The following is a 27,506-nucleotide window of genomic DNA, read 5'->3' on the forward strand; positions in this document are numbered from 1 at the left end:
TTTAGGCGCCAACGAGTTGAGGTGCCTGTGGCGGAGGCGTCGATTGTTCGGGCAGGATCGGCGAGACGGGTTTGTTGTTTTCGGCAAATAATCTGCATCGTTCAGATGAGCAAACATCAGCTTGAAAGGGGGCAAACATAGAAAATCAAACGTGAGGAGGTTGACGAACCGGCCGACGAGAACTCCGACACCTTCAAACACACCGAGAAGAATACCACAACTGACGGCACCTGCGAGCATACCTTTCGGTCCACCTGCGACACGATTCAAACTCCCAAATCAACATCTCTGCACCACGTCGAGACTGCGAGAGTGTAAAAAAAAAAGGTGGACTGACTTCGAACGGCGAGGGTACCACCGGTCAAGAATCCTGAAATGATGGCATTGTACGGATCTTCCTTCTGCCTGTACCCTTTGACAGCGCAATCGAATGTCGAGAACAAGCCACCCCACACTCCAAAGTTTCCACCAACGACGGGTGCGCGCGCCTTGATCGCCGAGATCGAACCGAGCAATCGATCACCTTTCGGCGAGTTGCGAGCACCTTTGATTCCGTGCCACAGGGTACCTCCGACAGCTCCCATTGCGCTGATTGGGATTGAACGCCGAGAGTCAGCTCATCTCCGGAGGGTTAATGAGCGAGAAGATCGTCGAGTGAGAGATCTACTGACAAGGCTCCTCCGAAATCGTTCAGGATAACCCATGGGCTGTGTAAAGGTACACAGAAGAACAGTCGAGACAGCAGTCACGGTAAGCGAGGTGGATGAGGTAGAGAGATGATGAAAATGGGTTTCGGCGAGAAGAAAACCATCAGCTCTCGCTCCGACTGCCGAGTGCACGAAGAGCGTACCAGGGGTCTCGAGTGTGATCACTGAAGAGTCAGGAGAAGTCAGCGATATGGATCGGGCTCGAGATGACGAGCGAAGCGTAGAGACTGACTGTCGCGACATGTTTCTAGATCAAAACCTTTTCCAGGGGCGAGCGGGTGCAGAAGGGCTCGAGGTCTGAGTGTTGAAGAGCTGCGAGCTGGATCGCGGACCTGGAGCAAGGGCGGATAGGCGGGGTAACCGGTGGCAAGCGATGAGGCCGTAAGCGACTTGCGCCCGGCTGAAATTCCTCTCTAACTTTCGAACGGCTCATCTCTATGATCGCCGCTTTTATTGTATGCCAGTCTCAGACGGATGTCACCGCACGGACAGATGACAACGTTTCAGTCTATTCAGCGCTGTATTCCCTCAATGAACCGTAAGAAGCAGCCAACTACTACGAACACAAATCGTCCACATCTACAAGAACGGTTCGAGGTCGAACTCGAGCGCCGAACACGGGTAGTCGAGTTCGTACGACTTGAGCACCGAAGGGTGCAGGATACCGAGACTTCCGATCGCAATGTCCCGTTGAACCGGAGTAGCTGTGGCCGGTTCTTGGACCGCCTCGGATCGGGTCTCGGTTTGTTCATCGTGACCGTGCTTCTTGAGCACCGAAGGCAACGCCGACGACAGTTTCGATTTGAGCGTATCGAGCGGACCCGAGTGCGACGGTGCACTCGTCGCAGGCTCGGCAGCAGTACCGGTCGAAGGCGCGACCGAAGCGTCGCGGGGATCGGCAGATTCAGCGGGAGCGAGTCGCGCAGGTGCCGCACCAGTCTGCGACCTGCGGTAGTAGATAGTGGCCGATCGTCCCGGGAAGTACGTCGCATCTATTGCCCGCACGGAGATTGTCAGAAACAACCGAGAATCGGCCGTTTTACAGAAGAGACCCACCTTCCGATGACTTGATGTAGTATCCCTCTTCCGCCTGGTTGTGCTCGTTGACGAGGTTCTGCACGCCCAACCCGAGCATCATGCGATCGAGGAGACCATGTACGACTTCGAACCCGGCTTTCCTGCCGCAGAAGATTCCTCCCGCTCGTCTCACGTTCCTCGCCTGACGTTCTTCTCGTTCATCCTTGACGACCACGTCCGACACTTCAAAGATTCGGAGCGGCAACGCGTGTTTTCGGTTCTCGCGGATCGTCTTGAGCATGCCGGGCAGGAGCGACGTGCGCACGATCTGGTACTCAATCGTCTTGGGGTTCGCGAGTACGACCGCGAGATCTCCCGGGTCTTTTCGGTTCAGGAACTTGAAGTTCTCGTCATGCGAGCACTGTCGCAGAGAGAGAAACGGTACTTGTTGAGCTCGAAACACCAGAAGCACTTCGAGAGAGGGAAACAGTAGAGAAACCCGGCACTTACGAGGGTGAGAGGAAGAACCTCGATCCATCCGGCCTCGGAACAGAGCCTCCTGACTGTGTCACTGAGCTTGTTGGGAGGGAACGGCTTCGCAACGGTGTTGGTACGCGGGAACGTCTTCTTGAGGTTGTCGAACCCGTACGCGACGGCGACGTCCTCCATAATGTCGCACTCGTGCAGGATGTCGGGTCGAGTCGGAGGTACGATGATGTGGATCTCGTCCTCGGGCGCGATCGCAAAGTTTTCCCGCGCGTTGACCGGGACGAACTCGCGACCCTGTTCAGGTGCGAAGGCCTTGTGGCCCATCTTTTCGAGGTAGGTGATAATCTCGGGACGAGAGAGGGCGAGACCGGTGCACGAGTTGATGTAGGAGGCACGAGCGACGAAGGGTCGAGACAGGAGGGGCGGCGAGAGAACTTCGCGAGCGCCGCCTTTGCATCCTTCCTCGTAGACAACCTTGACCGGCTCGATCCTGCAGCGACATTCCTCCGTCAGCAGACAGCCGCGGAATAGAAAGCAGGCGACTTACACGAAAGGTTCGGCGCAGTACTCGGCAAACATGGTAACAATCATGTCAACGACGAGGTCGAGCTTGGTGGCATCGGTTGCGGTCACGTCGATGAAGATGTTTTGAGTGTTGAGGGTAATCTTGGTGTGGTCAGAGTTGATCTGGCGCAACGAGCGAGTCAGATTCAGATTCGGCATGAGAGAAAAAGATAGATACCTACGATAGGAGGCATCGACAGGACTTGACGCGAAGTGTCGTAAATGATGGGGTAGACTGGCGAATCTTCAATAATATGGAGGTATCGCGAGAGGTGCTTGTCTTCCTGTCAGAGGGGTTCAAGGGAGATCGCGAGTCAGTCAAGATGAGCGAGCCGAAAAATGGTAAAAGCGTTGATCGAACCTTGTACAGTGCCATCATCTCCTCGGCAGTGTACTCTTGCGGCTTGTTCAGCGGAGCGAACTTGATATCTTTCGGGGGAAGTGCCTGTGTGCGAGCCTCGAGTCAGCTCGCAATGCCAGAAACGACAACAGGAACAACCTGACGAACCTCGTAGCTGATGTCTCCCGGGGCGATCTTGTCCAAGTCGTGAGTTCCGATGGCGACGAGAGTTCGCTTGCGGGCCAAGTTGGCGTGCAACTTGTCTTGCAAGTCGATGAACGAGGCATAGTTGAGCGCGTCGAACTTGACGTTGCGCAAGATGGCACTCGCAAAGTACGGTCGGATCTGCGAAGTCTCCTTGCGGACGTAAACCGTGCGCTCTTGACCCTGTAGTTTGGAAGGCGCGAGGTCAGCAGGCGTGCCAAGGGCGCGGGAAAGAATGGGGACGAACCAAAGGCGCAGGCTTCAAGGTGTAGTTGGCAACTCCCGACTCGGGGTTGATGTAGAGCTTGAGGGCCCTTGCGATACCCTCGATGCACAAGAGGTCGTATCGGTTCGCGGGGACCTCGATCTTGAGTTGGTGAGGCTCGTTCGCCGGGTGGTTCGGGTCCGAGGTCGTCTGCGAGTGGGCGCCGCTTTGAATGTCAGTCCGCGTACGAAGCACGTGTCAGAAAGTGAGGAAGTGACCTACGTCCTCGTCCAGCTCGAGTCCGTACTCGAACAAGAGTTCATCAAACTCCTTGGTCGCTGTCAAGTGGTTCAACCCCGTCTCAGCGTCGGATCAGGGTGGTTTGAGGTCCAGACCGCTGCAGACTGGACTGACCATACTCCTTGCCGAGTTTCCTGAAGAACTCGGCGCGGTCGCAAGTGACGGTAGGCATGGTGGGCTGATCAGATCAAGAATCGACAAGTGACAGCGACGCGCTACGGGATCGCCTCTGGTGTTTCGAGAACTCTGTGTTTGGATCCGCTCGTCGAAAGTGCGAGGCGATGAGTCGAGACTGGCGCGATCAAGTGCCGAACAGCGAAGTCGCTTCGCTCGGGAAACTGACCCGAAACCTCTCGATCACTTCAAGCACGCGCTCTTTCTCGAAAATGCACGCGGGCTCACAAGTTTAGCATATCAGGACAACAACGAGGGGGTACTGCAAAGCCAACGGAAAAAAACAGACATTCGAGCAACAGAAAAGCTAGCTATAAACGGGCAGTACAAGCAACAAGGATTCAGGTAGAGGGCAAAGCTTGACCTGCGGCAGGGAAAAGGGAAAGCATCTGAGAAGCGATCATCCCATTAGGAATAGGCAGGGTGTTCATCGGATCCTGCCGAACGGGCTCAGTTGGCTCGTGTCGACCTTGCGCTCAACTTTGCTCCGAGGGAACGCGCTCCAGAATCTCAACGTCTCGTCGCCAGCTCCCGTGACGATCGTCTGCCCGTCTGGCGAGCCAGCGAGGTACAGAACCTGCGAAGAATAGGAGTCAGTCTCGGACGCAGAGATACTCCGAAAGGCATACACGTACGCGATAGGAATGCCCGGTCAGCTGAGCGACTTGTTGCATCGTTGGATAACGCCAAATCACGACTGTTCGATTCCAACCCACAGTCAGTCACGCAAGCTCCACAACTTGCTTCCACAGCTTGAAGGACAACTTGCCTTGATTCTGGGCTTGTCCAGCCGAGAATCCATGGGTCGTAACCAATTCGTTCGAGTTTTTCGAGAAGAGCATATTGCACACCTAGTCAGAGCGATGTCAGCGTTTGCAGATTCTGACCATCCTCGGAGTCCGTTGGGGGTGCGGAGGGCTCACCTGACTCCCGGTGTCTACCTCTTGCAGTAGGTTGCCTGTCAGGGTGTTCCAGAACCGCAGCTTCTGATCGGCCGTCCCGCCTCCACTCGCGAGGATGCCGTGCTGGTGCGGATTCCACGCGATCGCTTTCACGGCCGCGACATGGTCCGTAAAGCGGTGCAGCGGAGTCTGTTCGAGCGACCGAGCTCGTCAGCCCCTAAATTTCCATGTTTCAAGCTCGAGAGAAAGACGCTCACTTCGTTCAGCTTGTCAAATACAAACAGCTTGTTGTCATTTCCGCCACTCGCCAATTGTCCTTCGGGACTCCATTTCAGTCCGCACACTTCCTGTTTGTGCACCGCAATCTTGGAGATCCAGTGGTCCTTGATGCGCACGTCACGGTGAAAGATCGATCGGTCATGCGACCCGGATGATAGGATATGCTCGTTCCAGGCGAGACAACCGACTGCACACGTGATCCCATCAGCATCGATTCGTGTGAGCTCCGTGATATGACTCGGATTGGCGTACCGCGAGCCGAGTGACCCGACATTCTGCGAATAAATCTGCCAGACTGGGCATCCCAGATCTGAATCATGCCGTTCTTGGTGCCTACTGCAACTTGATTACCCTATGAGGTTCCCGACAATCGAATGAGCACCCAAACATTGCGCTTGTAAGAATCCGAGCGACACGCACCCTTTGAACCCAACTGATGCTAGTGATGGAGTCTGGCGGGTCATTGTCGGACAAGTCGCACAGCTTTTTGACCTCGCTCGTTTGTGCACTCCAGGTGTACACCGATGAACCGAGCCCAACACCAAGGACGTTTGTCGAGGACCAGTCGACCAAGTTCAAGTAGTAGTCGTCTGCGAGCTCGGGAGCATCGAGAACCTTCCCATTCCCGCAACAAGTCACGATTAGCTCTAAGACTCGACCCACGCTCTCGATCATGCTGGCCATAACACACCTTGAATGGCACGCGGCTGACCTGCCGAATCGATTTTTTCGGGCTCAAGAGCAGCCTTTGGCTCTCGTGCCGGACCGGACTCAGGCTGTACCGCTCGTGCGTCGGGCTGTCCAATCCTCGATCGATCATCGTGTCTTTCATCCGCTTGCGGGTTGGAGACGAGAAACTGAGAATTGTTTTCGAAGTGGGCGAATTCTGCGGCGAGGTCGAGCCGGTGTATCGACTGTGAGTCCTCGAGGGAGATCGGAGACGCGGATCGGTTTCGACGGATGACGGCCCGAATAGTTCGGTACGCAGCAGCGAGTCGAACGTGCGATTGGCTTCCTCTGTTTCGTGTACGGCCGTTTAGTACAAATTCCGCCAAGCAGGTGTCGCTGAACAGGGTCTTACCAGCCTGGGCATCAAAGTCGACAGTTGCTTTGCGCTTGCCCTTACTTGCAGACGACGCGGCAGACGAAGTTGTGGCCGAGCTGGTCGGGCCGTTCAGAAGCGAGAACGAGGTGGTGATGTCGAGTCCCTCTCGATTCGGGATAAACCTGTGGGGGACATGGCACAGATTTCTCGCTTGTCAGCTTTGCGTGTTCACAGTGCCCTCGGCAGGTCATGCTCACCGATCCCCATAGATGCGCTTCTTGCTCGGCGAAGGTGGTCCTCCACCGCCGAGGGATCCTCCGAACATGGTCGTCCCGCTCCAGCTATCCTCTCGAGGTCTGCGTTTCGTGGGGCTGCTGGGACCGGCGATTCCGGCTGCAGCAATGCTGGAGCCTTCGGTTGCGGCGCGCATGCGTCTCGTGAACGATGACTCCATCTTGTACAACTGGGATTCGGGGCGGCAAAATACCCTTCGATTTCTTGGGCTGCTCTAGCCGTACTGCGTGTAGATATAGCGAGCCGTCCAGCGGGAAAGAGCGAGCGAGCGCCGGCGGCGGCGATGTTGTTTGAACAAAGGAGGGTAGATCCGAGTGCTTGCCGTCGGTCGCGCCTCGCAATCAGCTGGCTCGAATCTGGTAAATCGGTCGAGCTTGACTATGGAGCGACTCGCAACCGAGACGAAGTGACGACTGATCCAACCCGCAAAGACGTTGATATTACGCGTTCTTGAAAGCTTGACGTTGACCTCTCTTCCTCCTCTCGCAATTTTTGCAGCTGCTAGAACTGGCAAGACAGTACATGAATGACATCGACGTTACATCTAGTATGCATACACAAATTCGCAATGTCGGTCTCCTTCCTCCTTCCAGCTGTCTCGCAACGCAACATCGCCATTCTGCTCGCGCCGCCGCACCGCCTTTTGCGCGTTCGCGTACCTGAGGTACATCAGATTGATACCCGCAAACACTCCCATGAGCGTCGCCATCGCGACCAACGTACGCGACGCCGTCTTGTCTGCACGCCGAGCATGATAGAATTCGAGTCAGTGGTGCTTCAAGCATAGAGTTGAGACAAACTTGATCAAGACGCACAGTGAGGAGCTTCCTCCTGCGGGAACAGCCACGTAGAAGCGATTCCGCCAGCGTTGGTCAGGATGAATCCGAACGCGATGCTCGTCGACTTGCGATAGTGACCAGCCGAATTGTTCGGCACTGTAGGTCATCAAAGTCAGCCGACTGCCGACTCGAGAAAAGAGGATACGGATACGTACTCCAGGTGATCAGGGCGGGAGCGGCCTGGATATGGACAAAACCAACACGAACAATGTCAGCTCGGGCGAAATTGCAAGCGGAAACCAGGGCGAGCACTGACCGAGTAGATTCCGGTGACTGCCAGGAACAACGCGGTGTAGCGCACACTCGTCAGGCTGCTCTTGTAGAACATCGTGTACCCAACGAGGCCGATCGCCGAACAGACCATCGTGCACACTCCCCTCGAGCCGTACTTGTCCGAGTACCACGCCGTGAGCAGAGTGAAGAGGAACGCCGCGACGAATGGGGGAACCGTCAAAAGCTGCGTCTGAACCGTGTTGTAGCCGAAGGTCGCGATGATCGAGGGCAGGAAGTAGCTCAATGAGTAGAGGGTCATGCCTGGTAGCAGAAGGGGGTCAGTCCTGACGATCTCGATTCAATACAAGATTGACACTCACCGAGACACCACATCGAGACGCCAAGAATGAGAACGTGTGGACTCGTAAGCGATTTTCTAATCTCGGTCCAACTGAATCCTTCGTCATCCAGCGCAGCCTCTCCTCCGGGGGAGTCAACAGCGAGACGGCGAGTGACGAGCTCCCGCTGTCGTGGCGAGAGGAACTTGCAGGTTGACGGAGACCCGGGGAGAAGCCAGAAGAGGGTGACACCGAACAGGGTGGTGAAGAGACCTTCCTGCATTCGCGGAACCAGCCAGGGTGAGCCAGGGTCAGCATATGTTACTGAAGATATCGGTTTCAGCGTGTAACATACGAGGTAAAAGATCCATCTGATAGGAAATCGGACAGGGCAAAGAGCTTAGCCCAATCGCAATATTGTAAGCGAAAAAGCCAAAGAGCCACACTCACCTCCAACCTTCTTGCCCTCCTTTTCCGTCGAGATTGATGATAGCGGCGGCGAGAAGACCCGAGAATGCACCCGAGATCGAGGCTGATGCGAAGAAAATACTGATGCGGGATTGGAGCTCCTTTCTCCGGTCTGGAAAACCACGATCAAGCACAAGAGGTGAGTGTCTTCGATCGGGTAGACAGCGGGAGCAGCTTGGTAGATTGACTGACAGAACATGGACAGATAGAGAACCAAGCCGGGAAAGACGCCACCCTGTATTCGACAGTGATCAGTGCTCGAGCCGATCTGTCGATCGAATTGAGCTGGTCGAAACGTACCTCGCACAATCCGAGAAAGAATCTCGCCGCGACAAGACCACTGAAGTTCTGGACAAGACCGGTCAAACCTATGAACTCGTGCGTAAGTTTTTCGGAAAGGGATCGAGCGATTGTGAGTAGAGCAATTTACAGCTAACGATGCCCCAGACCGTGACGAGCGTCGGGATGAGAATCTGAGGTCCGATCTTCTTCAACAACAAGTTACTCTGTTTGAGATCTGGAACGTATCAGTTCAATCTGTATTCGTGATTAGGTTGATAGTATAGCGAGCATGACTCGCCGGCAGTTCCGAGACAATGTAGGGCACATATGTGACCGTGATACAGATAAGGTATTGGTGCGAAGTAAGACCGAGATCGTGCTGCAATCCTGCGACCTTGGCGCTGCAAGAAACCAAAGATAAGGATCAGCTCACGCCGAATCTTCGAAATTCTCTGTAGCCACTCACTTTCCACTGCGTAGGTCACAGGCGAAGTCATTCAGAATCTCCAGTCAGTACAATACGGGAATTACTGCGAGTAAAAAACGGCGAGCGAACATGTTTGAGCGACTGCCGGGTCAAAGGTGGTGAGCTTTCGCGAACAGTGCGCAGGGACAGAAACCGACGACAAGGTACTTACTCGAGGAAATTAACGAGGTAGATCGCGGCGGTCAGAGGCAAGACGATCCAATCGAGCTTTCGGACAGCGGCTTTATATTCTGCTTCCGAAGCGACATCGAGATCGCTCGTTGTTGCGCTGGTAGTCTTCTCTAACGTCGACATGGGATGATAGGTGTCGTGCTTGTTGTTTCGTGTGGTTCTTTCAGGAGGAAACCTTCGGCAACACGCTCGGAAGCTTTTCGTCTGTTTTCGGCTGGCGGCAGTCGGATCGCGGCAAGTCAACCTGTTGACTGTAGTCCGGTTGTTGCGGGGTAAAGCGGGCGAGGCGGAGCGGGGCAAGATGCCCGCGGGACCCGTCAGTTTCCGCCGAGGTGATCCCGCGGAGCCATCCACAATAGCGAGGTTCATGCAAGCGCGGAAAGTGGGAGAGAATGCGGCGCGAACAAAGCGCAGAAAGAAAACCTTCTCAAAAAACCATGGTCACCTTGGTCGTGATGCTTGCAGCTTGCAGTCCCCGTTCCGATACCTTACCTTTCCTAAGGGGAATCGAGCCGGAATCCCTCTACATCAGCCTCGACATCGTTTGCTGGCAAGCTATGGGAAATTAATCCCGGTAATTCTCGAAATTGCCGAGTCCGCACGGGCTGTCGTCTCGCCCGAGCAGGGCAATAGCTCTCGTTTACTCCTTCGCAGGGCAGTGGGAGCTGCAGAGAGAAGAACGGACTGCTAAGTCTCGCTCGCCTGACCGCGAGGCGTGCTATGAAAGCTATGATGTGACGTCTTGCGACGTCTTTTTTGAGGTTTACACTGGTTGAGACAGTCGACAGGCTCTAGTAGTTGTAGATGAAATCGGGGTGCCGGTCCCCTTCTACGGAATATTCCGCCTCGTCGTTTTGATCGCGTCGCCGGGCCTTGATCCCGTTCGCGTATCGGAGGTACACAATGTTGAGGAACGAAAATACTCCGACGAGTACAGTCATAGCAATGAGAGTCTTTGAAGCGGTTGCATCTGATTAGAAGGCACGGCGCAAGACTGGGTCGTCAGCGAGCCAAAACCAATCAATCGTTTCCTCTTAGACGTACACGCTGGAGCTCCGGTCTGAGGGAAAAGCCATGTCGATGCGATACCTCCGCTGTTGGTCGCAATGAATCCGAGAGCAACAGCGGTCGACTTGCGGTAGTGGCCCGCAGAATTGACACTGATCCAGGTGCAGAGGGCAGGCGCCGTCTGCGAAGCGGAAGGTTAGCGAGATTAGCGTGAGTGTAGGACTGAAAGCTCACAGAGTAGACTCCGGTGATCGCTAGGAACAGCGCAACATAGCGCACGCTCGTCAAGAGCGACTTGTAAAACATGATGTAGCCGACGAGTGCGAGGACCGACATGGCGATCGCGCACAGTCCTCTCTGCCCGGAGCGATCAGAGATCCACGCCGTAAGCAGCGTCACGAGAAAAGCGCAGGCGAATGGCGGAACGGTGAGAAGCTGTGTCTGGACAGGGCTGTAGCCGAAGGTCTGCACGATCGGGGGCGTGAAATAAGCAAGGGCATAGAGCGTCATGCCTGTCGACGTAGTCAGCTCGGATTTGAGCGCGCAACGAATCCAGGGCGAAGGGAACTGACCATTTCCGAACAGAGCGATGACTAGAAGAAGCACGTGCGGGCTGCAGATTGTTGCTCTAACCTCTCGCCAGCTGAAGCGATCACTACTTGCCACCGTCGCTCCCTTGGGAACATCCGCCGCGAGTCTCCTGTCGATGATGTTGCGCTCCTCCTGTGTTAGAAACTTGCAGCCTTGCGGGTCCCGAGGCAAGACGAAGAAGAGGCCAATCCCGAATAGCGCGGTGAAGAGTCCTTCGAGATAGAAGATCCACCTGTCAAAGACCGCCTATGAGTGAAGAGCCCTGATGAGGCGCGTCGTGGAGGCGAAGACAGGATGCCTACCTCCAGCCTGCCTGTCCACCTTTTCCATCGAGGTTGACGATCGCAGCCGCCAAGAGACCCGAAAAAGCGCCCGAGAGACTGGCCGACGCGAAGAAGGCGCTAATGCGCGTCTGCAGCTCGCGCCGGCGGTAGAACATGGACAAGTACAGAATCAGGCCTGGGAATAGGCCTCCCTCGCACAGACCAAGTATCAGCCTTTGCAGACAGTGCAGATAGCCTAGTTGTTAATCTCTTTCTCCTGCAGAGTAGTCTACAGTAAACTGGTACTGACCTGGCAACAAACAGACCTCCAAAATTTTGCACGAGTCCCGTCAAGCCTTGAGGAAACAAGATGAATCAGTTGACCCAGCGCAAGATCCGGGTTCTGGCGAGAGACGTACAGGAGACCGTTGCCCAGGTCAAGCACATGGCCGGGATCATGATATGCGCCCCGATGCGTTTGAGCAGCAGGTTCGAAGGAAGCTCCCACACTATGTAGAGGATGTATGTTGCCGTGACACAGGTGAGGTATTGTCGCGGCGTGAGATGTAGATCCGTCGCCAGTCCCGCGACCTTCGCGCTTTTGCAGCGATAAATTCAGCTCAAAGCTCCAGTCCCAGCTTGGTCGGTATAACAATGCTTACTTTCCACTGTGCAAGAGGGGCAAACGTCGATGGTCAGCGAGATTGGGTCAGGAATCAGCTGTCAGCAATAGAGAGGAACCGTACATGTTGGAACGACTGCGATGGAGACGGCGAAGTTCAGCATGACGACCGCATTCCAGCTAATGACTTGGAATTCAACACTCACTCGAGAAAGTTGAGCAGATAGACCATTGCGGCGAGCGGCAAGACGACCATGTCTAGCTTGCGCACCGCTCGTCTGGCTGCTGCCGAGTCTTCTTGGACAGTCTCCTCCACTATCACCGGCGATTTCTCCTTGTCTGTCATGGTTGGCGAGGTGTTATTTCGAGAGAGAAGGAGTGCAGTCAACGTCAACTTTTGCGAGTGGACGTCGGCAGGCGCTAACCAAAAAAAGTCAGGAGCCCCGGCCGGCCGAGTTTCATCGATGACCTGACTCTTCTCCGCCGTACGGCCGCATCTCACTTCTGCGGGCCAGCTCTTCGAACGGCGCCAAATCCTCCATTGAACTCTTCGATGACCCGACGCTCGTCTTCGACCACGACTGCCACTGCCACTGCTCGTCTCGAGGCAGTTCGGCAGCACGTCGTCGGCTTCCCCACTTCGAGCACCGGCTCCGGCACCGGTACACCAGCAAGTCATCACCTGACGACAACTGCGTCAGGCAAGGTCGATCCTGTCATTCTTGCCGACGTTGAAGCGTTGCAACGGTTGTTCCCGTCGACTCAGCTCTCGCTCGACCTCGCGAGTCGAGAACTGCATGGGACATCGTGGGGCTCACTGCTCCCACCGACTCCGCCCACTGCTGTACTACACGCCCTCTGCACTCAAGACGTAGTGAAAGCCGTCCGCTTTGCGACTGAGTATCGTTGGACGATCATTCCGACCGCGGGTCGAACCGCACTCGAAGGACAATTTGTCCCGACGTGCTGCAATCCGCCGGAACAGGATCGATGGCGGGGCGACACGCGAGATCATGAACGCGAGCGTCAGGAACGACTGCAGCGCGAGAAAAGCGCAAAGAACCGACCGGTGCTGCACGTTTCCGTCAGCCGGATGAACAAGGTCGTTGCGGTCCATCCCGACGATTTTCAAGCGATAGTCGAACCCGGAATAGGTTGGGTCTCACTGAATAAAGTATGTTGTCACTGTCCTTAGTTTGTAGCAGTGCCGGACAAGGACTGATCTCTCTGAATCGTCAGTACCTCGCTGATCGTAATATAAAACTGCATTTCCCGGTCGATCCGGCGCCTGGTGCAGAGTTCGGCGGCATGGTCGGTGTCGCAGGAAGTGGCACAAATACCGGTCAGCAACGCTGCGAGTGGTCACGCCCGAGCACATCGCTAATATGGGTCTGCACCTGCTCACAGTTGGATACGGTACTTTGCGCGCCGAATGGATCACATCGCTCGAAGTTGTCTTGATGGACGGATCTGTCATCCGCACGAAAGGGACCAATCGGGCACGGAAAAGCTCGACGGGCTGGGACACGGCGAGGCTGTTCCTGGGCTCGGAAGGCACTCTTGGCATCGTGACCCGCATCACTGTTCGCCTCGCGCCTCTGTTGCCGCTCAAGGTCGTTTTGACGTCGTTCAAGAGTGTCTCCGATGCGGTGGCAACTTCGATCGGGATCATTAGGCAAGGACTGGCGCCTACATCTCTCGAGCTCCTCGACGGCACATCCGTGCGCGGGCTCAACCTCGCCAATCTCCTCCAAGGGCGGCGCTTACAGGAACAACCGACTGTGCTGATGCGTTTCTCGGCGGCATCGCCAGAGGCAGTCAACGAGGTCGTCCGCAAAGTGGAAGCGATCGTGCAAGAGAATCGCGGAGAGCCTCTGTGGATCGCTCAAACGGAACAGGAGAATGACTTGATCTGGACCGCGAGAAAGGTACTCTCGTACGATTGTACTAGTCGATGCCAATTTTGCTGACACGACTTGCTCAGTCTCAATACTGGTCACAACAGCTCCTGATTGGCAAAGGGTGTCGTACCATGGTACAGCATACTCTCTCCTGCGCAAGAGTCCTCTTCTGAGACCGGGAGCTTACATCGAATGATACCAGATCACCGACATTTGCGTACCACTGTCACGCGTGGCCGAGTTTATCGATCGATCCGACGCATTCGTGCAAGAATCGGGACTTCTCGCGCCTGTTGTCGCCCACATTGGCGACGGAAACATCCATCGAGCGATCTTGTTCCGAGGAAACACGGTACCCCACGAAGTCGAAGAGCTCGCGAAACGACTCGCATTATTGGCGATCGAGCTTGACGGTACGTGCTCCGGCGAGCACGGAATTGGGTTGACCAAACGCGGCTATCTCCAGAGGGAACTCGGAGACGGCACACTGGCCCTGATGCGAAGGATCAAGAAGGAGCTGGACCCACTCAACTTGCTCAACCCGGGCAAAATCTTGTTCGAAGAAGGCGAGGAAGTTTGGAAATGATGTCGTAGTTTTCTTTTCGCTCGCTCTTGGCCGTCTTGCCCTGCAAACGACACTCGTCGAAGCTGCTTTGGAACTTGAAGAAATGCTAATGGCAAGGAAAGTGACACCGCTTGAGCGAACATAATCATACCCGGTGTCAGTATAATACAAAAACCTGGCATTATACATGTGCCTATGCAAACGCCTCTCGAGATTAGGCCCACCTTCGGGTGGTGCCATACATTAAAATTGGAACGATACAGAGAAGATTAGCATGGCCCCTGCACAAGGATGACACATGCAGTCAGAAGGTTTGATCTACGGATCATAATTTTTTTGGCATTTTGCCATCCGGCTCCACGCACCTCTCATCGCTCGCGCTTTTTTCGTCGAGACTGCAACCCTGGCGACGCTCATATATCTTGGCTCGAACGGCAATGAGGCAAAAAGATGGGAAAATCTAGAATAGCGAGTCCAGCGCTTCTACACAAAAAAGAAACATGTCTCTTCCGAAGAAAAAAAAAAGAAGAAATCGGTGGAAGCGAAAACACTGAAAGAGTGAGAAAGACAGAGAACCTGGAGACCCGGGAGAGCGAAACAAGGGAGGGGGGGTATCAAAAAACTGAGAGAAAGGGTAGGGTATCTGGTCTAAAAAAAAGGGGGTTCAACATCCTGCGAGGGTATTCCTTGTTTTTTGATTGCCGGTTTTTCCGTAGTGATGGGTCATTGGAAAGACACTAGATCATGCTGGGAGACGGAGGGGTCGAACTCGAACGGTTCGAGCGACGTCGAAGTGCGAGAAGTTGGATTTCAAGCTCGAGAGGGTGAGGGGGATCTTCCTCGACTTTTTCCTGCATAGCACAATCCGCAAGGGTCAGTCTCGAGCGCTTCAATCGTCTGACCGGAAATTGGTACAGGCAACTCACTTTGGCAACGGTCCACAAGCAATCGAGCACCCATTCGCACGCGCCTCGACTGCCGAGCGCATCTTTGAGGATCGCTCGGATCTCGGCCTCCCAGAAGATCTTCAGCAGCTGGATCGTGTAGTCGGCCCACGACTCGGGGGAGACGGTGCCGTGGGTAACGCCCTGCCACGCCGGGTGGGCGAGGGTGAGGAGAGACGAATGCAGTAACTCCCACGAATGTGAAGACGCGCGCACGCATGCGAGCGTCTGTCGAGGCGTTCGAGGGTGGAGAGGAAGCGCTGCAGATACGAGAAACAGAGGAGTCGTCAGTCGCAAATCGGGGGAAACTCCAAAGGTTGCGAGAGACGGGACTCACCGAGAAGCTGACGTGCCACTTGCGGCTTGAGGAGGCCCGTGCTAACCAATCGCTGAATCGCCTTGCCGAGTACGCTGGTCAATACTGCCCAGATATCCCTCTTCCTCGTGGGAAGGGCCGGGACACTAGCCCGACTCGTTGGCACGGCTCCAGCTCCAATCCCAACTGGCATCGAGGCGCTCCTGCCACTGGACGTCCGCGTCATGATTGTCGATGCTTCGGTCGGCGAGGCAGACGGGGTCGAAGGCGAAGACGAGTAAGGCGAATAGCCAGGAGAGCCCGCGTTCGCGTACTCTTCTGAGCGACCAATGTAGGCGAGGGTGAGGAGACCTCCCGCTTTGAATTCGAATGCTCGAGCCGAGAGGAACGCCATCAACTCGCCGTGAGCTAGAGTCGCTGGTGCAACTCGATATCTGCGGAGACAAAAAGAGTTGAGCTGTTGCGCCAAACCGTACAGAAACGAAATCGACTCACTTGCGATCGGTGCTTGGCCAATGCAGACTCATCGCCGAGAACCCAACGCTGACGCTGCCTTTCGGCACCACCTTGCTTCCAAACGGTCGCGCGGAAAAAGTCGAAAACACTCGACCGTCGAGAGTCGGGTCGACTTGCAAGTACGATTCGCTCGGAGAGGCAGAAGCGTCGAGTGATTGGGCGAGATTCCGGAAGTCGGATCCAGTCTTGTCAGTGTGAAGAACCGAAAACGACACCTCTTCGTGTTCGTCAAAGGTCGTCGGTTGCAGTGTTGTCGACTCGGAGAGTTCAATCAAGGAGCGATGTCGCAAAGCGAAATGGCTGAGAATCGGATGGACGAGTGCCGAAGACTTGGAGTGGATCGCCCCATACTCGACAATCTGCACTATCGAATCGTCCACTTTGAGCGGCACATCGCCGAGGTGCTCCTGAATGAGCTGCGACAGTCGTTCCCTCGTTGCCGTACCAAAGTGACCGCCTCCGACTGTGCTCATGAGCTCGTTGCCGTTCGCGCCTCTAGATTTGCGCGCAACCGCCTCTTCATCCGGTGTACTGCTCGAGAACCTTGGAGCGTCCTTTCCTTTCCCTCGACCCTCGGCGTCCATCAGCGAGATTTGAGCTTGCGCCACGGCCGGGATCTTGTTCGCTTCCATCCGACTGCCGAGAACGTCCTGCCAGGCAAGTTCGCTGGCAGACGCCGTAGCTAGGAAAGGCGCCGTACAGATACTGTCGGGCGGTGTCAACGGGATTGACCGGCGCTCCTGACGTTCAAAAGTCCTCAGGGGAACGCCTGCGGCAGGCGACGGCAATGTCGTCGAGCGGAAGGGCGGCGAGCGTGTGATGGGCGCAGAAGTAGTGGTAGAGGCGAACGTGTGGGCACGAGCGTGCGCTCGTGGGATCATGGGCGAGACTACTGGTGCCGACCTAACTGAAGATTCTGGCGATGTCGGCGCGCTGGCCGAGGAGGTGGACGCGATGACGGAGTCTGGGTGCGCTGGGAACGAAGGCAGAACAGGCGTCGCCGGGAAAGGGAAGCCGTCCTCTCCAACCGATGTGTACGATTCCGACAATGGCGATGGCAGGACCGGGGTGAACTGGTGTCGGACAGATTGGTGGCACGAGGGCGCTGGCGATTCGGCGAGGGGAGGTAACGCATGAGGGGTACCCGAGAAGGGCGAGGACGTGACCTTGATCCAGCTCGCGAGGCGGTGATCTGCGGCCGAGAACGATTTCGAGAGCGATTTTGAAGATTGCGATTGAGGCAGCTCGCTCACGGGCAGAGAGAAGAGCGGCTCGGTCGTGTTCGACGTGAGTTCGAGTGCGGTGTCGGAGAAGGACCGAGTGATGGGCGGTGGCACTACGAATCCTCCCGGGCTGAAGTGCTCGAACGACAGACACGGAGTCATTGGACAGGCGATGTAGGGCGAAGGCGCCGTCGTCGCACAGGACGAAGAAATGGCCGAGTTTGGAATCGTTGTGCAATTGGACGAGAAGGAAGAAGCGGAAAAGGGGGTCGACGTCGTCATCGACGTTCGGGACGAGCGCGTGTCGAGGTAGGGTGTCGGATCGATGCGGAAAGGTTCTGTCGCAGGCGGTGGGTTGACTCTAGCTTCATCATCGAGGCTGCGACTCCGCCGCCGAACGATCGGTGGTCGACCAGCTTTGGCAGCTTTTAGCAGACGGCGAGCTGCGAGAGTGTCTTGACCGAGCTTCGACGGCTGCCGTAGCGAGCTCGCTTGTTCGAGGCACAGTGGATCGAGTCGAAAGTGAGAAGCGAGGATGGCCGGGGAAGCGGCAACGTCCGGCGCTTTGGTCTCGAGCGAAGCCGAAGAAGAACGCGCAAGATCCATCTGGACAGACCAACAAACATCAGCCTCGGCTACCTGATCGTGGGTGGTTCCGCTCATCACGTACTCGAGTGTGTACGCGAATTGCAGACGATTACGATGGGCCACTAGAAGGAAAGCAAAGAGGATCGCGACGAGTCGGGAGCGTTTTGTGGCCTGGCCGATTTCTGGACTGGCTGTTCAATTCTGGCTCCGTCTCGTCTGGTTGGTGCGCGCCGGCTCACGAGTACACTGCGTGCTGGCGGGTCGGATTTCTGGATGGGCACAGGCAGACGAGCAACACGAGGCGAGATTCTAATTACGACCGTTGAGTGCATGGTCAACATTGGAATCTGCTCGTGCCATGCCTGCTCTTCCTATCGCACACGAATCAAGCAGGACGTACCAGGCTTGGCGAAACCGATAGCCCGAATTGGATCGTGCGGTTGCGATTGACTGGCTGTCTCGTGCGAGATGGACCAGATGGCTCGCGCAGACGCTGTTCCCGGTTCAGGCAGTCGTTCAGCACACACACACACACAGGCGTCCGTCTCTGCTTTGATCGGCTGGCTGTCGACTGTTTGACTGGAAAATCAGCAGAGTGTGTCAGCATGTGTCCAGGGGAAGTTGTTTGATCGCGATCTCGAGACCCTAACGCGGACGTACGGAGCGAGGTCCTTTGCTCGTGCAAGCGATCGAGCACACTCCTCACGTCGTCCGGATATTGGAGCTGAAACCCCCCTCAAGTTGAGGGTGTCCTGGCGGGTCGAGCGAGAGGCGAGGTGGGGTGCAAATCTTTGCGGAGGACCGCAACGGCTGTCTCAGAAAAGCAGGGTCTCTGCTCCTCGGACTCGGATGAGGGTTCGTGCTGATCAGGAGAACTCGAGTACAGGAGCCTGTTCTGTTGGCGAAACGGGAGCAGTGCGCACAAGATCACGAGGACACGATGTTTTCAAGGCGCATGGATCCGCGGGGTCTGGCGTCTACGTCCCTCTTTCCTTGTAGTATTTCGAATCGAATGGGACGACTTGTCAACTGTCTTGGACTCGGTGAGTGCACAGCAACACCAACAAGCGCGTCTGCGCAAGAAGCAGATTCCTCAATCTTTATTTGCATGTACAGATCCAGATGTCACTGTACTGTCAAAATTCAGAACACACTCGATCACTGGAGTTTCTTTTCAGCCTTGCTCTCCTCGGCCGCACTATTCTTGAACGGGAACGAACTCGCTTTCGAGCTCGCCTGGTTGACCCGTCCCTGGTGCGCAAACAGGAGCTGGTGCCGGACAGTGTTTAGCGCGTGAGCGGTGGCCTCGTCGAGACAGAGACAAGATGTGACTCACCACCCAAAGACCGTAGACAGTCAAGCCTGCACTCGGGGCAGCCGCGATCTTCATGTTGAGGTCATAGCTGTTCCACGCGAGAATCGCGAAGAACGCGGTCGCGATGAAGATGGTGGGCTGACGGAAGGGCGCGGCAGCGGATGACTGCGCGACACCGTCCGAGGCGGAAAGCGACGAAGTGAGAGGAAGGGCACCAGACTGTTCGACGGGAAATACAGAGTGACATCTGAAGGGTCAATTCCTTTCTCCAACACGCTCTCTGATCTCTCCTCGAACGCGAGGAAGTGGACCGTATGCGACTTACCTGGATGACAATCAGGGTGCCGAGAGCGAAGCACGCGAGGCCGGCAAAGTGTGCAAGGTTGATCTCGAGCACGTTCAACGTACGAATCGTCGTTTCAGCGGTTCCGTCGAGTGCCTCTGGCTTGTTCATCTCGGTCAAAAGGGATCCGAAGACGAGGTTGAGGATGCGAGGGAAGAACGTGAGCGGCGTCGCAATCAGGAACAGCCTGACGGTAACGAGTTTGGATCAGTGCCGAAGAGACAGCCAATGCATCGGGATCCGTCAGTCCACTCACCATGTAGCCGACGCCGCAGACCAAGTGACATGAGCACCTCGCGAGATAACATCTTTTTGGTCGTTCTCGAGAACCGACGAGATGCGCTTCGAAGGGTCGGTCACCGAAGGGTTCGAGGAGTCAGGAGTAATTGACATGGTGATTTCGTATGATTTGCGGCGTATGATGAGAGCAGAGGAGGAAGCAGAGAAGAGCGACCGAGCAGCGAGGACCTGACAGCCGGTGCGACGTCATTTAAAGTGGGGCCGCAGCACTGAGCTCCGTCAAACCTGTGTCGGATATCTGAGAGTACAGAGACGGAGTTGCCATTCGCAGGGCCAATACTGAGCTTCAAACAGACGCGTTACGCAGACACAGACGATACCTGATTTGACAAGTTTTTCAGAAATGCTCCTTGGCCGGCCTGCCGACGTTTCGTGCAGAGTGTCAGAGCTTGAGCAATTCACGAGAGGGCAGCAGAGCGACGGTTACCTGAGATCCATCTCGAGAGTCCACGCGTCTGGAGTTTGCCGGTGCAAGTACAGGTAGGTCCGCGCGATCGATTCAGGCGAGAGCCGTTGCTTCTCGTCCCGAAGCCAGTTTGGTTCGCGGTCAGGGCGCGATCCAAAGTTGGCTTCTGTGCGCGTCGTCAGAATCGTGCCGTCAATGACCTGCAATCGAGCGGCGAAAGTTTTCTGGTCAAGCAAACGAGCGTTTGACAGAAGCCGAAAATACACACGACGAATGCAACATGAACTCCTTGCGGGCCATATTCGCGCGCAATCGACTATCAAACAAGCCAACATTTGTCATTAGTGTAGTTGTGAGCAGTCGGAGCGCGAGAGAGTGTACCTGGCTCAGGGCCCGCAAGCCGTGCTTGCCAGCAGCGAAAGCACCGAAAGCTTCTTTGCCGCGCCAGGCGCTCGTCGCGCCCGTCATTATGATCGAGCCTCCTTGCTCCTCATCGGTACCTCTACCGACTCAACAGAAGAAGTGAGAGGCGCGCTTCCAGACAAGAGAGAGAGAGAGAAAAACGGACTCGGCGAGAAAAGCTCCAATCGCAGCCTGAGCAAAGCTCGTCGCAGAGACAATGTTGATGCGAGTGGACGTCTCGATGTCTTTCTCCTTGATGTCGAGGAAAGGAATGTTTGACCTGTATACCAGAAGGCACGTTAGTCAGCTCGCAGGAAGCACGGAGAGGAGGAAGAACGCCCAGAAGCTGACCATTGCGCCGTGTTCCACACAGCACACTTGATCCTGCCGTCCCTCCAATTTTGACGGATCTTCTCAAAGACCTCGGTGATCGCTTGGTAGCTGTACTCACTGACCCCAAACACTTCGGCCTGCAATCAACCGATATTCCCCACATCGATCCGGCTTAGTCAGTCTGCCGCTACATACGATACAGACGGACAGGGTTCGGAGGCTCGAGTCTCTCACCTCGCCACCACTCTGATTGATCTCTGCCTTGAGAGCATCGACTTCGCGACGAGGGCGACTGACGAGGGCGACGCGGAATCCTTCACTGCCAAAGAGACGTGCGACGGCAGCTCCAGTTCCGGTCGCGTTGCCGAGACCGCTGACGACGACGATTGGGTGCATAAAATGAGAGCAGTGGCGAGTTTGAGAGCGATGACGAGAGAGGGCGAGTTGATCAAGGCAAGAGCTCAAAACAGTCTTTCTGTGAATTCTCGCAGAGTTGCTCGGCAATTTGGGTTCAGAACGAGATGTATGTTTGCGAGGATGAACGAGAACTAGAGTCATGCGTAGTAGTGATGTACAACCAAATTTCCGGGACTAGAAAGCTTTGTATAAAAGTTGGAATCGGATCCTCTAGAGACCAGCCTCGAGATCAGTCTTCTTGATCTTGGCAGCGGCCATTCCACCGGTAGGAAGACCAGCTCCGGCGCCTGAGGGAAGAACGAGAGGAAAGTAAGCAATCTCGACTCGGAGATAAAGTAGCAAAAGAGAGTAGCTCACCCTTTCCAGCGCGGCAGGTTTCGACAAAGTCACCAATCATGTGGATAGTGTCGAGGGGTCCACCTAGAAGAGAGCACCTCGATCGTCAGCTCTACTTGATACGAGGGGAGTATCTCCAGGAGAAAACGTACCAGCAGACTCGGGATGGAATTGGACTCCCCAAACTCGCTTGCCAGACGCCTCGGTACTCTGAAAGAGGGGGCAAATACGTCAGCACACATAGCTATGTCGATCAGCGTCGGCAAGTGCTCACCTTGACACCTTCGACGGAGGCATCGTTCGCGTTGAGGAAGAAGGGCTCCCATCCCTTGGGGAAGGGGTCAACGAGCTCGAGTGCGTACTGGTGGTTCTGCGAGGTGACGTAGACGCGACCAGCCTTGATGTTGCCACTGTTGGCGAGCGCGAGCACGGGTTGGTTGTGTCCACGGTTACCAAAGCGCATGCGGTACGCCTCGAGTCCAGCGGCAAGTCCGATCACTTGGTGACCCATGCAGATACCAAACACGGGCTTCTCCCACTCGTTGATGGTCTTGCGGAGGTGCATGGCAGCTTCCATGCAGTGCTTCGGGTCACCAGGTCCGTTCGAGAGGAACAATCCGTCGAATTGGTCGCGGACCTTGTTGAAGTCGTAGTTCCACGGGAAGACGGTAACGGACGCGTTTCGGCGGGTGAGGGCACGCAGGATGTTGGCCTTGGCACCAAAGTCGAGCAGAGCAATCTTGACGTCTCCGTCCGGGTTGAGCGTGTAGATCTCGCGGGTCGAGACTTGGTCGACGAGGTTCTCGACCGCGGGGTCCCAGTACTCCGAGTCTTGAGGGCGGACGTCGTGGCCGGCACCGATCGCGAGCTTCGAGAGGGTCGAACCGCGGTTACGGAGGAGGGTCGTGATCGCACGAGTGTCGACTCCGGTGATACCCGGAACTCCGTGACGGTCGCACCACTGGTGGAGCGACTCGACGGCCTGGTAGTGACTGTACTGTTCGGCCAAGTTGGTGACGATGATACCAGCGCACTGGATTCCGTTCGACTCGAGCATGACCGGAGGTCCATTCGGCGAAAGGTTCTCGGGCGCAAAGTTGTCGGGGACACCGTAGTTGCCAACGAGCGGGGTCGTGAAGACGAGGAATTGCGAGCGGTACGAAGGGTCGGTCATACTCTCGGTGTACGACGTGATCGCGGTCGAGAAGACGGATTCACCGAATCGCGAGATGGGGGCGCCGAACGCTTTTCCGGTGAACGACTCGCCCGACTTCAAGTGGAGGGTCGCAGGGAGGTTCGGGTCGAAGGGGTTCTCGGATTTGGGCGAAGCGGTGCCGTTGGCGAGGGTGCGGATGAGGGAGGGACGAGCAACTCGTTTGAGCGCCGGAGCGGAAGTTCGGAAGAGTGAGAGCATCTTGGAGGGGCTGGGTGCGAGGGTGAGGTGTCGGATGGACAGGGAATTTATGATTGAGCGGTTTGTTTAGAAACGGCAGAGTACTCGAGGCTGCAGTGGAAAAAGATAAGGTCAGTCGGGATCGCTCGCTCTCGCTTTGTCGGGTTCGCGTGTAGTTGGAGCACTCACTAGTCTAGACGGGTCTCTCCGTGCCAGCAGATCACTTGCCTGTGCAGCGTGTGGGAGCGCGGAGTCAGAGTCAACACGGGAAAAGATTTCTTTGCAGCGAGACGACTCGAGCCGACGCGTGGCAGGACGGGAAGCACGTACATGCACAAGGTGATGAGGGTGTAGTTGTAAAGGAGATGCGGCCTGAGCAAGGGCGCGGAGCGAGCTGGAACGAGAGCGTGAGGTGACGAGATCGGTGAAAGAGAGGGAGAAGAGCGAGGGATTCGCAACAACTGCCGCGCACCGACTAACCGCCAACTTGACTCGCGTGCCTCTCCCACATTTTTCTCTTCCAGAGCTTTTGCTACTTGCCCATACGCCTCGATAAGCCTGACACGGCGTGATTCGCCCAAAGGATAGTATGGTACAATGCGAATTGCAGATCAGAAAGGGAGAGAAATTGCTTTGCAGACTACATTTCCTCAGGAAGTCGTCAGTCGGAGGATGAGCGTGCGAATTGCTATGTACAGAAAAAGTGTAGGATGCGAACTGGGGAGCAGACATGAAACGACAAGCGATGCGGTCTATACGGAAGCGCAAGTGTACAAGAACGGTTGGAAGGCTATGGACAGTCTAGTGGTAGCAGTTCCGAGCTAGGTTTGCGCGAGGTACGCGTGACGAGTGGAGACAACGGAGAGGGTCCGTGTAGGAAAAGGAAACGCGGTCTAGAATCTCTCGTTGAAGTGAGAGTGGACTGGCTTCTTCGGGGCAGGCTCGTGGCTGGGGCTGAGCGTCATCGAACTGTCGGTGAACTGGCGCTCGGGTTCGTGGCTGTTTCGACTAGAAGACTCGTCGCTTAATTGTCGGACAACCGGCTTTTCCCTTAGCTGGGAGGCCATGAGAGGCGCAGGGTTGTCGGTCCCCGTGGTCGCACCGACTCGCGATGTACGTCGTCGCAACTTGATGCCCCGCACGAGGAAGACGATCAACTGGACAAAGTCGATGACGAGGAGGACGAAGAAGAGGATGACGAGAACGGAGAGAATGACGGCTAGCACAGCTCCGACAGCAACCCTATCACAGAAAATGCACGGGTCTGTCTCAGCTCGCGTCGCAATCGTCCTTGTAATGCGAATGCCAACTCACCTCACGATCTCGTTGAGACCGATGCTCTCGTTGAAGACGATCAGAGCGCCTGCTACGATGACCCGCCAGATGGCGAGGAAGATGTGAGTCGCGTTCGAGCTCTTGTCTTCGTAAGGTGTCCAGATGCAGAGCGCAAGGAAGAGGAGAGACTGAATGACGAGGAGCGCGATCGTTTGTGTCCAGCCCGACGTCTGATCGGATCCACCCACAAGGTACAGTTAGCTCCGTTCCGCGATCAGTGTGATGAGCGAAAACGCTGAACTGACGTGGGCGAACGCGACAAAGAGCGCCGTCACAAGCGGAACGATGACAACTTCGATCATGCCGAACCACCACCCGCGGCCTTTCCACTGACTCTTGCGTCCAGCGGTCGTGCGTCTCGATCGACACTTGTAGGCGTTCCAGAACGGTGCATAACTTGCACCGCCGACCGCCAGCAGTTCACCGACAGCGAGATCCTCCACCTCGCGTCGCTCGGCTTTGGGCAGAGCTTTGCCCGGGTTCGGCGTTGTGAACGAGTGTTCGACATCGGGCTTGAATGGTGACGAGTGTTTTTCGGCATGTGGCCCAGCTTCGAGTGGATCGGACGAGACAGGCGGGGTCGGAGCGTTGAATTGCCACGCTCGACGAGCGAGCATGATGAAGCGGACACATAGGAATAGAAGCGCCAATGCGATGCAGACGATGGTGAAGACGGAGAGCACGATCGGCGCATACGACTGGAGCACGTAGAGGTCAGCGACTCGATACTGAAAAAGTGCATTGAAGGCTGACTCACATCCGTCGAGCCGATCGTCCATTGGTAAAAAGTGAAGAGCGCGAGAGGGTACCATGCGACGAGGAGCAATCGCAGGCTGCCTGATCTCAGGACGCTCATGAAGGGTCCGCTTCCTCGACGGCTCAAGCCCCGCCATCCGACACCTTTCCAACCATGCTGCTCGTCCGATTCGTGCATCTCGTCAGGGGAGACACCCAATTCTCGGCTGCGTTTCCTGGCTTTTCGTTTCGCGATCGAGATGAGGAGGACCCAGAAAATTCCTCCTATAAGGGCAAGCGCAAGAACAATTGCCATCAGGAACAGGAAGTTGATGAAAACGGTGATGAACGCGTTGTACGGCGACATGTCGCTGCCAATGTGAGAGCATGGTCAGTGCTGTCCAGAACCTGAACGGGTATCAGGAGCCGACTCACAGACCCACGAGAGCATGGGGGATACCGTAGTTGACCGCGTTGATCGTGTCTTGCTGCTGGACTTCTGGAATTGCGATGACCGATTTCGGCTCAACCGACTGCCTCCTGATGAACTTCTTGCCTTCCCGCAGCGCACCGACCGATCCCTTTGCGATTGACTGTCCGATCTTGTCGAGCAGTGCGCCCGTAAACTCGGACACCGACGGAACTTGATCGGGCACGATCACGCTACGTCTCGTGTTGCGGTTGAAGATGCCTCTGTTTGCTTCGGTCCCGCCGACGAGATTGTTGGATCCGGCCAGCCTCGTGAGGTTGCCTCCAGTGCCGTTCCGGAGATTGTCGATGCTTTGCTGAATAGGCGCCTCGCGGATCAAGCCCAATGCGAACGCATAATTCGCTGTATACGAGTCATAAATGATCGGGTAATCGAGCGACAGGAGTCCCGTCGTTGCGGCAAATTGAAGCAGGTTGGTCAACAGGAGAAGACGCTCTTTACGACGGGCGAGAGAAGCCCAGACGGCGGGCGAGAGCGATCCATGGGCGATTGACGTGAGGGCGGCGGTCGCAGGCGGGTAGACAAGTGTGCCGACGAGGAAGTACAAAATTGAAAGCAGGACCGAACCGAGTGCAAGCCCGCCCAAAGCCCAGCTGACAGACGACCATCGCACGGTCTTGCCGTTCGAAAGGTCGACTCGTAGGCAAGCCGCTTCCGAGTTGTCCGACACCCGAAGCAGTCGAACTATCCACACAGAATTGATTCGTCAGATGAGCTCGTGACATTGCCGAAGAAGGAGCGACTATGAACGCACCGAACGCAGTCGCCTCCAAATCTGGGATCAAGAACCCGATGGCCGGAATGTTGATACTGTCGGTGACCGAGGCGGGCAGTGGAATCGTCGCCGAGCCCACAAAGTCGTACTGAGGCAAGGGGCACAGGACCCCATTCAGGAGATCACACAAGTTGAGGGTAGCGTTGACGGCGTGGATTCCATACGCGATCAGCTCAAGATTGAGGCTTGCATCTGTCCATTTCGCAACGCCAGATGATCAGTTGATGCTCGAATCGCCAAAGCTGGTCGACAGTCGCTGAGTATGATTGAGGATTTCAAATCAAAGAATTCGAATATCCGTCTCGATTTCACGAGCCACTGCGGGGGCGGTGTGTATCCAAGCCCTCTTGCTTGTCGTTGGTTCAGGTATGCTCAGCAGCATGTCAAACATGCGATGGTGACCGACAGGTTCGGACATGGGCTGGGCGCCGAAGCAACGTCATTGCGGAGAGAGCCTCGCTTGGTCGAAGGGGTTCGATCGCTCGCTTCGGCTTGGAGAAAAGTCGGCACGACTGCTCACCTAAGTTGGGCTCGACCGAGGCAGCACTGTGCGAAGAGTGAACGATTGCTTGTCAGCAGCAGTAGAGCTTTGCAGCGCGAGAGTACGCGGAGACCGATGTCGGAGTCTCGAGCGTTTCGGACTTGGGAAAGAGGGACAACTCACGAGATGTCGAACGAGATGCTCTTGTCTACGTCGTCGTACTCGAGCAAGAACTGGTCCACCTCGATCGCGCGCGCCTCGGAGCAGTAAGAGACGGCCGATGCGTCTGCGGAGCGAGAGAAATGATCGAACAAACCGAGAGCGAACCGTCAGCAGACGCACACGCGTGGCCCTTTGGAAGTACGTACAGAACACCTTGCTTTCAGCCAAGACGTGTGTGACGATAGTCGAGGCGACTAGCACGCCGAATAGGCGCCGCATCGTCGAGGTGGAACTTGGAAGACGAGAAAGAACCAGATTACTATTCATTACTTGATCAGAAACGGGCCGCTGCGGATCCGTTCCCGGTCGACCGGTCTTCTTTTTCGCGTTTCCCTTTTTTATCTCACTGGTTCGGCCATAGTTGATCG

At 55.9% G+C, this 27,506-nt stretch overlaps 11 protein-coding genes across 11 annotated transcripts; 1 reads left to right on the plus strand and 10 right to left on the minus strand.

Moving 5' to 3' along the window:
- Window position 1: 1 nt before the first annotated feature.
- TIM17 (protein transporter TIM17) lies at window positions 2–950 on the minus strand (the record flags this gene model as incomplete). The annotated part of the gene is made up of 6 exons (XM_076679139.1): window positions 2–92; window positions 170–254; window positions 338–588; window positions 672–707; window positions 851–871; window positions 940–950. The coding sequence occupies 6 exons, from the start codon at window positions 948–950 to the stop codon at window positions 2–4; spliced, it is 495 nt and encodes a 164-aa protein (XP_076533663.1).
- A 336-nt stretch (window positions 951–1,286) lies between these two features.
- Window positions 1,287–3,998, minus strand: FRS1 (phenylalanine--tRNA ligase subunit beta; the record flags this gene model as incomplete). The annotated part of the gene is made up of 10 exons (XM_076679140.1): window positions 1,287–1,699; window positions 1,764–2,145; window positions 2,235–2,703; window positions 2,761–2,900; window positions 2,960–3,061; window positions 3,139–3,222; window positions 3,286–3,504; window positions 3,569–3,736; window positions 3,809–3,864; window positions 3,941–3,998. The coding sequence occupies 10 exons, from the start codon at window positions 3,996–3,998 to the stop codon at window positions 1,287–1,289; spliced, it is 2,091 nt and encodes a 696-aa protein (XP_076533664.1).
- Window positions 3,999–4,427: 429 nt separating this feature from the next.
- Window positions 4,428–6,680, minus strand: JCM15063_001889 (WD40 repeat domain-containing protein; the record flags this gene model as incomplete). Its single annotated transcript, XM_076679141.1, has 10 exons — window positions 4,428–4,577; window positions 4,636–4,697; window positions 4,770–4,851; window positions 4,924–5,091; window positions 5,160–5,368; window positions 5,434–5,533; window positions 5,602–5,796; window positions 5,873–6,198; window positions 6,263–6,408; window positions 6,484–6,680. 10 exons carry the CDS (start codon window positions 6,678–6,680, stop codon window positions 4,428–4,430), a joined length of 1,635 nt encoding a protein of 544 aa, XP_076533665.1.
- Window positions 6,681–7,064: 384 nt separating this feature from the next.
- Window positions 7,065–9,441, minus strand: JCM15063_001890 (uncharacterized protein; the record flags this gene model as incomplete). Its single annotated transcript, XM_076679142.1, has 13 exons — window positions 7,065–7,258; window positions 7,336–7,455; window positions 7,515–7,539; window positions 7,616–7,893; window positions 7,953–8,187; window positions 8,266–8,281; window positions 8,361–8,490; window positions 8,571–8,613; window positions 8,679–8,746; window positions 8,809–8,884; window positions 8,959–9,061; window positions 9,127–9,132; window positions 9,299–9,441. The coding sequence occupies 13 exons, from the start codon at window positions 9,439–9,441 to the stop codon at window positions 7,065–7,067; spliced, it is 1,437 nt and encodes a 478-aa protein (XP_076533666.1).
- Window positions 9,442–10,109: 668 nt separating this feature from the next.
- On the minus strand, window positions 10,110–12,148 carry JCM15063_001891 (uncharacterized protein; the record flags this gene model as incomplete). The annotated part of the gene is made up of 10 exons (XM_076679143.1): window positions 10,110–10,288; window positions 10,363–10,507; window positions 10,561–10,893; window positions 10,960–11,149; window positions 11,220–11,414; window positions 11,491–11,536; window positions 11,600–11,778; window positions 11,843–11,848; window positions 11,927–11,938; window positions 12,009–12,148. 10 exons carry the CDS (start codon window positions 12,146–12,148, stop codon window positions 10,110–10,112), a joined length of 1,425 nt encoding a protein of 474 aa, XP_076533667.1.
- Window positions 12,149–12,355: 207 nt separating this feature from the next.
- Window positions 12,356–14,289, plus strand: JCM15063_001892 (FAD-binding oxidoreductase; the record flags this gene model as incomplete). The annotated part of the gene is made up of 5 exons (XM_076679144.1): window positions 12,356–12,976; window positions 13,042–13,144; window positions 13,210–13,730; window positions 13,787–13,837; window positions 13,906–14,289. 5 exons carry the CDS (start codon window positions 12,356–12,358, stop codon window positions 14,287–14,289), a joined length of 1,680 nt encoding a protein of 559 aa, XP_076533668.1.
- Window positions 14,290–15,005: 716 nt separating this feature from the next.
- On the minus strand, window positions 15,006–17,930 carry JCM15063_001893 (uncharacterized protein; the record flags this gene model as incomplete). The annotated part of the gene is made up of 4 exons (XM_076679145.1): window positions 15,006–15,119; window positions 15,195–15,472; window positions 15,550–15,962; window positions 16,024–17,930. The coding sequence occupies 4 exons, from the start codon at window positions 17,928–17,930 to the stop codon at window positions 15,006–15,008; spliced, it is 2,712 nt and encodes a 903-aa protein (XP_076533669.1).
- Window positions 17,931–19,013: 1,083 nt separating this feature from the next.
- JCM15063_001894 (uncharacterized protein) lies at window positions 19,014–19,906 on the minus strand (the record flags this gene model as incomplete). Its single annotated transcript, XM_076679146.1, has 4 exons — window positions 19,014–19,124; window positions 19,192–19,389; window positions 19,496–19,700; window positions 19,770–19,906. The coding sequence occupies 4 exons, from the start codon at window positions 19,904–19,906 to the stop codon at window positions 19,014–19,016; spliced, it is 651 nt and encodes a 216-aa protein (XP_076533670.1).
- A 244-nt stretch (window positions 19,907–20,150) lies between these two features.
- On the minus strand, window positions 20,151–21,350 carry JCM15063_001895 (uncharacterized protein; the record flags this gene model as incomplete). The annotated part of the gene is made up of 7 exons (XM_076679147.1): window positions 20,151–20,172; window positions 20,241–20,419; window positions 20,488–20,535; window positions 20,601–20,721; window positions 20,788–20,901; window positions 20,973–21,091; window positions 21,189–21,350. The coding sequence occupies 7 exons, from the start codon at window positions 21,348–21,350 to the stop codon at window positions 20,151–20,153; spliced, it is 765 nt and encodes a 254-aa protein (XP_076533671.1).
- A 231-nt stretch (window positions 21,351–21,581) lies between these two features.
- CPA1 (carbamoyl-phosphate synthase (glutamine-hydrolyzing) CPA1) lies at window positions 21,582–23,121 on the minus strand (the record flags this gene model as incomplete). The annotated part of the gene is made up of 4 exons (XM_076679148.1): window positions 21,582–21,658; window positions 21,729–21,791; window positions 21,860–21,917; window positions 21,982–23,121. 4 exons carry the CDS (start codon window positions 23,119–23,121, stop codon window positions 21,582–21,584), a joined length of 1,338 nt encoding a protein of 445 aa, XP_076533672.1.
- Window positions 23,122–23,993: 872 nt separating this feature from the next.
- JCM15063_001897 (transient receptor potential ion channel family protein) lies at window positions 23,994–27,357 on the minus strand (the record flags this gene model as incomplete). Its single annotated transcript, XM_076679149.1, has 9 exons — window positions 23,994–24,342; window positions 24,415–24,605; window positions 24,681–25,133; window positions 25,193–25,541; window positions 25,606–26,344; window positions 26,415–26,627; window positions 26,956–26,981; window positions 27,100–27,202; window positions 27,285–27,357. 9 exons carry the CDS (start codon window positions 27,355–27,357, stop codon window positions 23,994–23,996), a joined length of 2,496 nt encoding a protein of 831 aa, XP_076533673.1.
- Window positions 27,358–27,506: the final 149 nt, after the last annotated feature.

This window comes from Sporobolomyces koalae (assembly GCF_050403365.1).
Source record: "Sporobolomyces koalae JCM15063 DNA, S_koalae_JCM15063T_v1_ctg20, whole genome shotgun sequence".
In the NCBI taxonomy this organism is placed as follows: domain Eukaryota; kingdom Fungi; phylum Basidiomycota; class Microbotryomycetes; order Sporidiobolales; family Sporidiobolaceae; genus Sporobolomyces; species Sporobolomyces koalae.